Raw genomic sequence first — 14016 nt, forward strand, 5'->3', positions numbered from 1 at the left:
GCTCCAAACACCGACGTCGCAGAACGCTTAGTTCGGTGTCATATTATAGTTGCGGTGTGAAATGTGTAATATGCGTTGTCGTAGAGTTTGTATGCCGGCCACCAGCCATGTATTTGTCGAACAACTTATTTTGTACAAACTTTTTGTATCAGTACGTGGTTTAAGATGTTAACAACTTTTCTTATGATTTAACTACTCTTCAAGAAAGTGATCACACACCAGTAATACGAAAGTTACATTAATGACATAAGACTTCATATTACCTCAAAGTTATTTGCCCTACTTTTGGAAGGTAATATAACTAACATTAGTTTTCCCTAATACTTTCTTGTAAAAAACAAGATGTCAGCGCGCATGGAAAACCTGTGTTGATTTGTATGCATCGAAATTTACCAGATATTTGCAACGTATTTCGAAAATGGCTTCCACTAATGGACGCGCCATTAACGAAGAGGAGAGACAAAACAAAATTAATAGATCTACAAGACAGGCATCAAGCGACAAGAACCCATGCATGACGGTAAGTCTGACAGTGACAGCTTGGTGACACCGTCACTGGTCACTGACATCAAAGAAATTCATAGCTGCAAACAAACAAAATATATTTTGAGCAAAATTCCTTTTTACCGGACGCAGTCTTTAGCCTTAATTGGTCTCGTCTTTGACTGTCTCTTAAATGATCACACGTGCCACTTCTATCGCTGGGGCTATTTGTGTTAGGGTTTGGGTAGCAGCGCTCCAGATAAGCTTTTGGTGTGTTGTGGGTATTTTACCCATGCATTTTGAAAACATTGGGTATCAGTAATTCTATCGGGGTTTTCAAATTTCTGTTACCCACTTGTTTTTAAACATGTGGGTATTTAAGTTAAATATTTAAAAACACTATTCATCTAGTCCCTGCAAACTCGTGTCGTGTGGGTTCGAGAGCTTTATAGGACTAAAACAAATACCACGATACTTCCACAAGAAAGTGTGATGGCAAATGATCATGATGTAACTGTCATCGTGGAGTTTGGTAAGGTTGACAGAATAAGTTGCTGATTTGCTAATTGAATACGCAGGGTTACTTCACAATATTTTGATGATACGCACAAGTTTTATTTTTGTAGCATATCTGTAATGTTCATTGCTTATTTGAACGCTTGGATTTTATTTTACTGCGTATTTCTGCATTTCTGATGCGTATTTTACGCAGATATGCAGCTTATCTGGAGCTCTGGGGTAGGTTACCTTTAACTGTATCCTTAGCCATTGGACCCCCTTTCAGATTAAGTAACCACATTTATATCCTCAGGTTTAGGTACCTCTTTCGGATCAAACACCCCTTCACATTCCTTTTGTTTGGGAACCCATTGCCAGCCAAATTAACACGTCTATGTGAGTTAGGTTATGGATAGCTGTCTCATCTCATTGAAGAAAGACTCTAATGTAATTTGAGGAAAATCTGTTGAATTCTTATCGTTTTGAGTTTGCAGAGAAAAGTTGCTACCATGACAAAAAACAATCTGGTACGGATACACAAAGTAAACGAGGACTAATTACTTGTGATAGCTCCCATGGTCCTATAGTAAAGGGATGGTTAATTAGCCTACCTTAGCTTCAAGCTGGCAATGCAAGTTCGATCCTCTGCGCAGGCAGAATTGAATTCCAGAACATTTAGTCCGGTAAATTGCATTTTCCCCATATTTTTTATGAGAGTATATATAATTCAAGTATCCTAAGGTATGATATACAGATATACTGGAATACTGCTCAGCGGCATAAAACAGGTCGGTGTTGTCATGCTTAAATCCTGGTAATGAACCATTACACCAATACTGTTTCTATTTTTTTTACCAAGAATACATATATCATATCTCTAATCATGGAAATCTGTTTTCATTCAACAGGAGCAACAAATGTCGTACAAGTGTTTGGATGACAATGGTTACGACAGGGAGAAGTGCTCTATGTGTTTCCAGAATTACCGGAACTGCCGAGAGTTTTGGGTATGTCTGATTTAAAATTCTTCTGAAATTCTGTTGCCACCGATAAGACTTGATTGACTGTCAGTGTATTTCACTTGTTGGTTATGTCTTCATGGACTTTGTTATTTATCATGTTTATGCAGTTGTCGTTGAATTAAGCATCATGAACCAAATCAGTTGGACTGCAACGATTCATCATTTACCAAAATATTATTAATACTTGTACATCACAATACTTCAGAATATGTACGTCACAATACTTCAGGATAGGAGAAAGTATCACTGAGCCAGGTCGTGGAGGCACTTGTCTACTCACCCAAAGTAGTCTGACCAGTGTTTGATCATGATGTCAACATTGTTGCAAACAATAAAGAAGTTGATTCCATGAAGGGTTATTTTTTCCTCTTTCAGACAAATTTAATATTTTGATAGCTTGGTAATATGTTATCTGGTTATCATTACTGCAGTGAGAGCAGAAAAAAAGGGAGACAGTTTCCATAGCTAAATGTGATCTTTTAAAATAAGCCTTCAATACAATACTAAGACTTCTTGCCAACAATTGTATCAATCCTTCTTGTGGGTATATAACCATGTACTGTATTACAATCTTACTTTTGTCATCTTATTGTCTCAAAGTGAATACAGCCTCAATGAGTGTGTCACAGAGCCTGAACCATATTAGTCTCCCTTGCCCAGCCCTGACTGTAATCATATCTCAAAATGAAGCAAGTCTAGATTTTCTTTATTTTTCCATATCTCTGGAGCTCCATTTCAATTTAAGTGTAGTTGCTTGTTTCTATCTAAATGATATATTTTCAGAAACTTAGCATTAGTCTAAGCTTTAAAGAGTTTCATTAGATTCTTTCAAAACAAAGTCCATGAGTGCATTGTGTGTGTAATCGGAGAATTGCATGGATGAATGTTCACACGACTTAGTGTTTTACAGGGTATTCCTTGCTCAAAAACCGAATAATGTCCATACACTCTAATGAAGTTTGTGTTTGTTCCATAATGAGCATAAGGAGTACCAGAATAACATTTTTGTCCGACTTATGGCAAAAACGTATTAAAAGACACTTTGGTTGGTTTGTTGTTTAACGCCGCACTCAGCAATATTCCAGCAATATGATGGCGGTCTGTAAATAATCGAGTCTGGACCAGACAATCCAGTGATTAATTTCATGAGCATCGATCCATGCAATTGGGATCGTTGACATGCATCAACCACATCAGCGAGCCTGACCACCGGATCCTGTTAGTCGCCTTTTACGACAAGCATAGTCACCTTTTACAGCAAGCATGGGTTGCTAAAAGACCTATTCTACATCGGAATCTTCACGGGTCTATAAGACGCGTCAATTGGGGGCAGCTGTCACAGGTCACAGGTCGTTGGTTTGATTCCCAGATTTACTTCAGTTCTGATCTGTTCTGGTCTGTCAGGCATATACCAGTGGGTTTCTCTTAAGTGGCACCCATGAAGATCCGGGTTAGAATAGGTCTTCAGCAACCCATGCTTGCCGTGAAAGGCGACTATGCTTGTCGTAAGAGGCGACTACTGGGATCGGGTGGTCAGGCTCGCTGACTTGGTTGATGCATGTCGTATCCCAATTGCGTGGATCCATGCTCATGATGTTAATCACTGGATTGTCTGGTCCAGATTTGATTATTTACAGACCACCATCATATAGCTGGAATATTGCTGAGTGTGGCTTGAAACAAACAAACACTAAAGTGGCAAATGCCTATGACCCTCCCTCCCACATTAATAGTGATTAAGTTCACACATCATGTTATCACTAAATCAGTGAGGCGCCATACGAAAGCAAATTCAAAGCTGTGCATATAAAACCCTTTAGCCTTGAAGGATGCATGGATCATAAAGAATTATTTTATATTTAGGTTCATCTTCGAATTCCTGTGACCCAACTCACTAAGAAGACTTTAGAAAATATATTACATGAAATTTGAAATTTCTAGTGGGTTAAAAAGAGTCTTTATCGTGCCTGATCCTTAATATATTTTCAGAGCCGCATCATGACGGACAGAAAGAGGAAAGGCATCCTGCCGGTACTGCCCGCAGTTGAAGATCGGGAGAAGGTCCGAGCAGAATACAGCCACATCCTTGGGTGGTGACATCAGTCCAGGCTAGGCCCACTCCCGTCAGTGTGTGTTGAGACGTGTGCATGATATTAGTCAACAGGACAGAATGTATCAGAAATGTCAAACAGTACCATTTTGGTGGAATCATTATTATATTTTGCACCAAATTCCACCAATACAATAAAGTGGAATTTGTTACAAATATTGGCAATAATCATTGCCAGAGATTTTAACTAGCTATTGATGTCATCTGTCATGGCAGAAAGAATGTTAGACAATGGACAACATGTTGAAATGGCAGCATATTTTCTGATAATTGCATCAAAATTCTTTTCCGTTATATTATTGGGTATGTTTTAACATAATCACCGGTAGATTGGGTTGGTTGGTTACATTTGCCAACCCCTTTCTACAGAATCTTTTTTCTGGTCCTCAAAATTTGGCTTATCTCAGGTCATATACAGTAAGTTAGTCACATTGAGTCACAAGAAGAGTTTTACCCCTGTGGTGCCCGGTATAAGTAAATTATCACAGGTATTGTCACATAGGCTTAGCTTTACCATTTCCAGTCAATGCAAGTGTGACTGATGATCTCAAAGTGGGGTTGGGGGGCACGGGTGTCTAAGGCGCCGCTATTCGCTGTGCAGAGTTGCGTCCCTTGGGCACGCCAGAAACCTAAGATTCCATTCCAAAGTAAACCAAACATAATGTCAAGAGTTTTCCCAGTTTGTTATAAGGGAAGAAACTTCCAGTAAAATGATACTTGGACTGTAAATATTAGTTCATGATAAAGGGACACCTTGTTAACTCCATGAATTCAAAATGTTATTTATAACGTAGCTGTGATCCATGCAGAATCAATATAGCTCTATAAATGTTGGCGCTCTGCTATCTTGATATAGATACAGGGGGCACGGGTGGCCAAGTCGTCTAAGGCGCCGCTTTTCGCTGTGCAGTGTGGCATCCCTTGGTCACACCAGAAACCTATGATTGTGGGTTCGAATCCCGGTTCGCCCCGATTATGTTTCTAGGTTTGTCAGCACCATACCCATGCTCATGAGACCTGCATCACTTCAGGCTTTCCTCCCACATTAAGCTGACACGCTGCGATATGACTGGAATACTGTTAAAAACGGCGTTAAACCCAACTCACTCACTCACTCAAGCTGGGGTTGGCATCTGGGAATGTATTCAGGGGTTATTTTCACACAGTTGTCTGAGCATGATGACTTTTGTAACTACTGTAGTTAAGCAAAGATTTAAATTATTAAGAGTTGCTGTTGTGCTACAGTCACTTTGTGCATGTGGCCCCTGGGCAGAGCGTTTATTGTCTAAAGATCATAATGATCTAGATGGTCCAACTGGTCTGTTATTAATGATAATCCAAATATGTTCATCCGACAATGTTTCATCCAAACTTCACAGGTTTGTACACCCTGCATTGCTACATCAACCGTGAATACTTACAACTGCTTTGCAGTGTAGTCACTATTTTATTCCACCAAATCAATATTGTTTCAGTATCAGGCATCAGAAGAGTTCACACAGAGCTCTTATACAGACTGAGGTTCATTCAACTTCTGTGAGTTATACATGGCCTTGTTTCATTCACAGGGACTTGTAATGGTCACACCCAGTACTAGCACCGGGTGTGACTATATATCTTGTAGCTGCTAGGTTTTGCGTTACAGGCCCCTGTGGTTTCATTACCTGGCTAAAAACAGGAATGAGTCACAATTACACTGCTCAGCAGATGTATGTATTTACAGGTGATGGAGTTATGTAGTGTACATAAATCCAGTGCCGTAGCCAGCCGGGGAGTTGCCCTCCTGGATTTTTTATAGAAAACAGTTTTATTTGAATCATGAAAATACAAGTTGGGGACAAGTGATACTTGTACAAATATTTGCCCCCCCCTGTCAAAAAAGTTAACTACAGCCTTGAAATCCATAAAATATTGACGATGACAATCAGTAAGGAGAAGATGCACTACTATGTCATTGAACCTCTGAGTATGGTATTGGGGGTATCCAACTACACTCCGCAGTATAATGACCATATGTTGATCTAGGTGTTGTTTAGTTTGTTTGTTTAACGCCACACTCACCAATATTCAAGCTATATGTCAGCAGTCTGTAAATAATCGAGTCTGGACTAGACAAGCCAGTTATTGACATCATGAGCATCAATCCACACAATTGGGATACAATGACATGCATCAACCAAGTCAGCGAGCCTGACCACCCGATCCTGTTGGTCGCAATGACAAGCATTTTACGGCAAGCATGGGTTGCTGAAGACCTAGTCGTAGTAGGACCATATGTGATAGGGCTGGCTAAAAAGATCCATAATCAGAATTATCGTCAATGGGAAGAAATATTAAGGATGATCAATATCAAAATTGCATCATCGAGTTGTTACCAAAACAGGCTTGTCACTTCTGTGATCATGAATCCTTTAGAGATGGAATTATTTAATTGTCTGTAGAGACATTTCATTGTAATAGACTTGTACATGAATGTATAGTTTATAATGAAGCAGTACCACCATTGATACTGATGTTGTGTATAAGATAGATCATGTATTTGGAGGTATATGTAATATATTTTATTGGAAATAAAATTTGTCCTGGTTTTAGAAGTCTCATTGTTTGTCTCCAGAACAAGAGTGAGTGAGGGTGGGTGGTGCCGCCTTAAATAGTTATACAGTAAACTACGGTTATAACGAACACGGTTATAACGAACAAATGGATATAACGAACTAACTTTTTAGTCCCGTCTATATGCTGTAGTTATGCTGTATATATGCTTATAACGAATTACGGTTATAACGAACTAAAATTAGTAGTCCCTTTGGGTTCGTTATAACCGTAGTTTACTGTATAGTATTTCAGTTACATCAAGGCGTGTCAGCTTGAAGTGATGGCAGTCCTTGAGGTTACCGCGAGTGACTGGGATAAACAGGAATAACAACCACAACTCTAACTGAGCTTATTTTGTACATTGTGTATGCCTGTTTGTCCTGAGTCTGCCAGGACTCAGTTGTTGACATCCAGAGGTAGTGAGGTGAGGTGAAATGGGGTTTAACGTCGCGTCCAAGATTATTGCACTTATATAGCGACGTGCATGTACATGTGTGTGTTTGTGTGGCTGCTTGTACGAGTCTGGACTGATGCCGATTTATAGTGCTAGCTCACTGAGATACCATGCCGCAGTTTAACAAGAATACCCCACTCAGACACAGTATACTGACTCCGAGCCGACCAGTCCTTGTTTTAGCCCCTTAATGCCGAGCGCCAGACAGGGTAACAACAAGTACCATCTTTTAATGTGTTTTGGTATGACCCGGCCGGGGATCGAACCCAAAACCTTCTGCTCTCCGGGCGGACGCTCTACCACTAGACCACGGAGGCGGTCTGACATCCAGACATGATCACTATTATTGCATAGTATAAGGTCATCAATATGTTTATCCAATAGTAGATCCTGAATAATGTTATCATACAGAAAGAGAAATACTTTTTTTCCATTTTAAAATCCTGAATACCTTTATCCAAGAGTAAGATAATGATACTTATTTCATAGTAAATTAATGAATACTGTTATGCCAGAGGAAGAACACAAATGCTTCTATTCCATGAGATCCTGAATACTTTTATCCCAAAGTATGATCATGAATAGCTTTATCCCATAGTGAAATCATTGATACTTTTATCCCAAAATATGATCATGAATAGCTTTATCCCACAGTGAGATCTTTGATACTTTTATCCAAAGTATGATCATGAATAGCTTTATCCCACAGTGAGATCATTGATACTTTAATCCCAAAGTATGATCATGAATAGATTTATCACACAGTGAAATCATCGATACTTTTTATCACACAGTGAGATCATTGATACTTTTATCCAACAGGAAGAACAAATATTATGGGCTCAACTGTTGGATATCTCTTCAAGACTGCTCCTTCACTCGTATCTGTGGTATTACATGCTCTTCTGACTTCCTTTCGGCACAAATATTCTCACTCTCAAGCTGGGGGCGGTCAGGTAGCCTAGTGGTTAAAGTGTTGGCTCGTCACGCCGAAGACCCGGGTTCGATTCCCGACATGGGTACAATGTGTGAAGCCCGTTTCTGGTGTCCCCCACCGTGATATTGCTGGAATATTGCTAAAAGCGGCGTAAAACCATACTCACTCACTCACTCACTCACTCTCAAGCTGCCTGCATGGACACAGATGGCCCAGTGGCCCAAGGTGCTGGAAAGCACTGTCCAGAGTTGTGTTCCTTTGTCCTTCCAGGATCTGCTGATTAGCCGATTATGGAATTTTTTAGAGTGTTTGTACACTAAATGTTGCATGATGGCTCACTGGTCTCACTGATGTCACTTATTGGCCTTGTTGTGTAAGCATCATGTCTACACTTGCTTATTTCACCAACGACTCACTTTGACAGCATTGTATTGTCTAAACACTTTTCTTAACCTCTGTTTGAAAAGAAAGAAACAAACTGGAACTGAAAAAATGTTTATTTGAAAAAGCAAATTTTATCATTCAAAAACGAGATGCTGCCATTCCTACTTCATTTTAGATATACATGTACTATAGTCATATAAAGTAGCGAATTAGAGATTGACGACTGGTAAATCTGAGAGCGATTCGATGTTCTTATATGACAACCACTGTCAGGTCTCACAATGTATGGAAGGTGTAATAAATAACAAAACACCCACAGGTACCCTTTTACCCATATCATTACCAAAAAAACAAATTAATTTTGTTTCTTTCCTTATATATATGCCAAACAAACATATCACATTGATGTATTTGCCATCATAAAAAATTGACAAAGTGGTTGCTTATTGAAACTCAAAACAATGAGTTAAATGTGTTGTTAGGGATCGAGGGATAGTGAACAAACGTAGATAATACAAAAAGATTTCTATAATAGTTTCTAGGCAATTACATTCCCATTCAACACTGTTGCTTTCTGTATGCTTTACGTCATGTAAAGTTTCAGTCTTAAAATGGTGCCCTTACTACTTTACATATGGCCCAGGAATTTGTCAGGGGGCGCTTATTGGTGCGGGGTGGTAAATAGGTATCTATATCAAGATAGCAGAGTGAGTGAGTTGGGTTTTACGCTGCTTTTAACAGTATTCCAGTTATATCACGGCGTGTCAGCTTAATGTGGGAGGAAAGCCCGAAGTGATGCAGGTCTTAGATGTTTACCACTTCGGTGAAACCCACGAGCACGGGTATGGTGCTGACAAACCTAGAAACATAATCAGGGCGAACCAGGATTCGAACCCACAATCATAGGTTTCTGGCGTGACCAAGGGATGCCACACTGCACAGCGAATCGCGGCGCCTTAGACGACTTGGCCACCCGTGCCCCCTGTATCTATATCAAGATAGCAGAGCGCCAACATTTATAGAGCTATATTGATTCTGCATGGATCACAGCTACATTATATACATAACATTTTGAATTCATGGAGTTAACAAGGTGTCCCTTTATCATGAACTAATATTTACAGTCCAAGTAACATATTACTGGAAGTTTCTTCCCTTATAACAAACTGGGAAAACTCTTGACATTATGTTTGGTTTACTTTGGAATGTCTTGTGAACTTCTGCCAATCCAAAATGGCTGAACATCATAGAAAGGACAAAGTCCCGAACCATGTCTTCACTTAGTCCTTTGCTTTACAGGGACATCTTAATGTTTCACTTGCAAAGAAAAGAATTTACCATTTTGATCAGTACAGCAAACATGTACATGTATATTTTGAAATAGAAATGTATCTATTTCTTAAACCTGGTGGAAGTTTGTGATAGCACCTTTGAAATTTACAACCAATAATATGATGATCTCATAAATGTTCATACATCAAATTTTTAGTTAATTCCGAAAAGCATAAGTAAAAACAAAAAACTACAAAGTAAATATGGTGTATATATATTGTTTGTATATCACTTAAAGATTATATCAAAGTAAACATTGCAAAAGCCATGGTATAAATCACATCACAACTATACAGTCACTGCTGATGGAAGGATAGTCATGACAATTCTTAAAAATGTTCACAGTTCAAGCATGTTGGTTGGTTGTTTACACTATCTCATTAAAATCATCCCATAAAAGGTCACATGTGAACAACCTCTCGGGACCAACCAATGAAATCACTGACAAAAAGTCGACATTAGCCAATCAGAAAGCAGCTTTCTCAAGCTATATGGCACCAGTGCCAACCTGGCGACTTCCATTCCAGATTGAACTTTGAAAAATAATACTCAGCGAGACTCTGATTGGTCATATGAAAGGTCATCCTAACTTGACCAGTAATGGTATGTCCTCAGATCTTTGTTTAGCGATACCAAAACTACAATCTGATTTCAAAGAGACTGTTTTGTTTATGCCAGCCAGCACTGTTACAGTTACCTATATCACAGCAGCCTGCAGATCCGATCATCAAGTCTGGCCAGACAAACCAGTGATTCATCTAATGAGCCATGTCCCATGCCATCAAGGTACAATGACACACAATCAACCAAGTTATGAAGCCTGACAACCCAAAGTCAACTCTGAGGTTAGTTTGTTTGTCTGCTGTTTAATATTCCAGCTACAAGATGGCAACCTGTAAATAATCAAGTCTTGACCAGACAATCCAGTGATTGACATGAGCATCGATCCACGCAATTGGGATATGATGACATGAAATGAAACAATCAACCACCAAGTCTACTGTGTTGGTGGGGACCTGTATCCTATACCGGAATCCACACGGCTCTGACTCTTGAGACGAGGAATAGACCATGTCAAACCCAGGTTCTCTCTGGCAAAAACTGCAGCATTTACTGGACCAAAAAATGGCTTGGACGCCTTTCCTTAGCTTGGTTAATATGCCATGTAAGTACATACAGTAAACTAGGGTTATAACAAACTCATGGGGACTACTAATTTTAGTACGTTATAACCGTCGTTCGTTATAAGCATATATACAGCATAACTACAGCAAATAGTCGGGACCAAAAATCTAAGTACGTTATATCCGTCTGTTCGTTATAAGTGTGTTCGTTATAACCGTAGTTTACTGTACATCCAGATGTCAACCAGATCAACTACCGCTATAAGTTGCAGCAATCATCATGTGACCTTCACATATACTACTCAAAAAAAGTTCAGGAACACCTGATTCAAACATATGACTGTAGTTAATCTGACAGATTCACAATGTCCTACAACCTGAACTGTCTCTGTCTCAAAGTCCCTGAACCCTACTATTTCCCCTACCCTTCATGGTTCGTGTCTGACTTGGAAATATTTCTTTTTGGTTTTCTTTTGTTTGGGTTTGTAAATCAAACTTGGTTAAAATCGTTTAATATATTTTTGAATCATAACCAAGAAACAATCTCATTAAGTCAGATCTTAGTACTCGACACTGCTTAACATGCTCTGGTTAGTGATGGCAAAGACTAAGATCTGGTTTTAATGAAATAAAATCCAGAAACATATTGACAGTCAATGTTGATGCGCCAAGGTATTGGCTCTTCTGATAATGTCAAACATACCATACAAAGATGAGGCTTGTGAGTATTACTATATTTGAGATAAATAATATCACATTATTGGTGAAGTGTCATTTAAGAGATAAACATGTGTTTTCAGATTTCTGGGTGTTACTGAGTTTTGTTGATTAACACTGCACTGAGCAATATTCCAGCTATGTGTCCATAAATACTAAAGTCTGGACCAGACAATCCAGTGAATGACATCATGAGCATCAATCTACTCAATTGGGCTGTGATGGCTTTATTTAGAACAGCTCAATAACACCGGCCAAGTTGAAAACATATATCGCTGTAATGTGTATTGATGTTATAAAATACAAAAGCTATTAGTAATTTTCCATAACACTGTCTCTCTCCACATGTAAACTCTAACAGTTGTGAGATGTATGACATCACTCTGGAATGTTATGATGTCATGGTGGATTGGATGTCATCACATCCTTTCAGGGTAACTAAAATCACCAGTTCAGCTGAATGTGGAGAAAAAAGAATTCACTTGACGTTTTGATGAATAGTGATCAAACTTTATCATGTCAACATATCATTAAAATAAGATCTTTGTTCTCGCTACAGCTAAACAAAGATCTGAGGACATCCCATTACGGGTCATGTCAGACAGGCCTAGCTGAAACTTTGACCGACCAATGGAATGACCAATCAGAAGGCAGTTTTCTCGTGCTTTACGGCACTAATTTCAAATTGGCGACTACACTTCGAAACATAACTTGACAAATTCTCGATTACAAATTTGAAACCTGAACAAAAGAACATCCTGGAATGGCTAATAGATGGTCTACATTGCATGGATTCAGTCGTCAAACCCATAACTATCGTTCGGAGTTAAAGTTTTCAAGGTTGCATGATTAGAAATCACATTCCGACTGTCACTTTTATAATCTGGTAAGCGGTGCTCTGATTGGTTGGATGAAAGGTCGTTCTGACACGACCCCTAATGGGATGTCTTCAGATCTTTGTTTAGCGGTAGCGAGAACTGAGGTCTGATTTTAATGAGATTGAATAAACTTTTGCACCAACTTGATCAAGAAAGAAATTATACTGGTACTTATCAAGAAAAGCAATTATACGCAGTGAAAATTCAAGATGATTCCCATTTAACAACCTTTTTCAAACAATCAGAATTCAGCCACAATCCCATTCAATTATAGTAGTAATGTCTAAAGCTATCTGTATGCTGTATTTCAAATGTATTTGTTGCAAACTCTTCATTTCATTTTCTTGGAAAGAAAAGACTTCCAAAGCTGACAAAAGTCAGTTGAACAATGAAACTCTCTCTTTGGAAATATATATAAACAGTGACAAACCTGTCAAACAGTGGGTTATAACAGATGTAGTGGTTTCTTCGTACTGCAGCAATGTCATGTCACAATAATGGTCGCCTCTTACAAGTGAGTGAGTGAGTTGAGTTAAGCGCCGCTTTTAACAGTATTCCAGTTATATCACAGCGTGTCAGCTTAATGTGGGAGGAAATCCCAAAGTGATGCAGGTCTCAGACGTTTACCACTTCGGTGAAACCCACGAGCACGGGTATGGTGCTGACAAACCTAGCAACATAATCGGGGCGAACCGGGATTCGAACCCACAATCATAGGTTTTGCTACTCTCCACAGCGAATCGCGGCGCCTTAGACGACTGGGCCATCCGTGACCCCTCGCCTCTTATGACCAGCATAGGCTACTGGGGACCAGTTTTAACCTAGAATCTGCTTTGTAGAGGACAACAATTAAGAAAGAAGTACTTAAAGGGGCACTGATCTAACGCAATTCCCCTGACTGGTTGCTGCCTTTGTTATTGTTTTTTCCCCCGTGAGTACCCGGATGATACGCAACACAACTGAGCGTGACCAGAGACTGGGCTACCGTCTGCAAGGACAGCTAAATGAACTTGAAGGCTGGAGGCAATATTTGTTTTACGCATTTTTGCATAAACACTGATTGATTAACTGTGATCTATAAAGATTTCGACAAAGGGCGCATGTTAATTCATTTCTTCGGCCTAAACAAAGAGACAAAAAGAACGGCGGAGCTCATCGGATGTCGTAATTTGGAAATACCCCAGATGGTTATAGTTTAATACTAAAAAAGGTATCCATGCAGTGAAAGAATTTTCGGGTTTTGGATTGCGTCGATAATACGATTACTACTCCCTTGTTGTCATCCACGTTTTCTCGTCTAACCCTACACTTGTGTATTTGTCGTCATTCACTTGATGCTCAGTTAATGAATTTATTACAGGTACAATTAGTGGTAGCACCACCTAGATTACCTGACAAAGGTTCCCATTTGGCATTTACTGTGTCTGGGGTAATTATTCAATCTAAATCCAGGTTGGAAGTGAGGTGAAATGTGTGTTATGT

The 14016-nt window shown here is 39.3% G+C and overlaps 1 protein-coding gene across 1 annotated transcript; it reads left to right on the forward strand.

The window, feature by feature from the left end:
• Positions 1-345: 345 nt before the first annotated feature.
• On the forward strand, positions 346-6694 carry LOC139478755 (coiled-coil-helix-coiled-coil-helix domain-containing protein 7-like). The gene is made up of 3 exons (XM_071261368.1): positions 346-520; positions 1890-1988; positions 3993-6694. Exons 1-3 carry the CDS (start codon positions 419-421, stop codon positions 4098-4100), a joined length of 309 nt encoding a protein of 102 aa, XP_071117469.1. The 5' UTR covers positions 346-418; the 3' UTR covers positions 4101-6694.
• The last annotated feature ends 7322 nt before the right edge of the window (positions 6695-14016 follow it).

This window comes from Haliotis cracherodii, unplaced genomic scaffold (genome assembly GCF_022045235.1).
Source record: "Haliotis cracherodii isolate W230 unplaced genomic scaffold, xgHalCrac1.p SCAF_4, whole genome shotgun sequence".
Taxonomy (NCBI): Eukaryota; Metazoa; Mollusca; class Gastropoda; order Lepetellida; family Haliotidae; genus Haliotis; species Haliotis cracherodii.

Excerpts from the sequence above, each read along its gene's own strand:
- LOC139478755 (XM_071261368.1), top strand. The coding sequence starts at position 419 with ATGGCTTCCACTAATGGACGCGCCATTAACGAAGAGGAGAGACAAAAC. Across the intron at positions 521-1,889 it reads ACAAGAACCCATGCATGACG|GAGCAACAAATGTCGTACAA; the intron begins GTAAGTCTGACA and ends TTCATTCAACAG. Across the intron at positions 1,989-3,992 it reads GGAACTGCCGAGAGTTTTGG|AGCCGCATCATGACGGACAG; the intron begins GTATGTCTGATT and ends ATATATTTTCAG.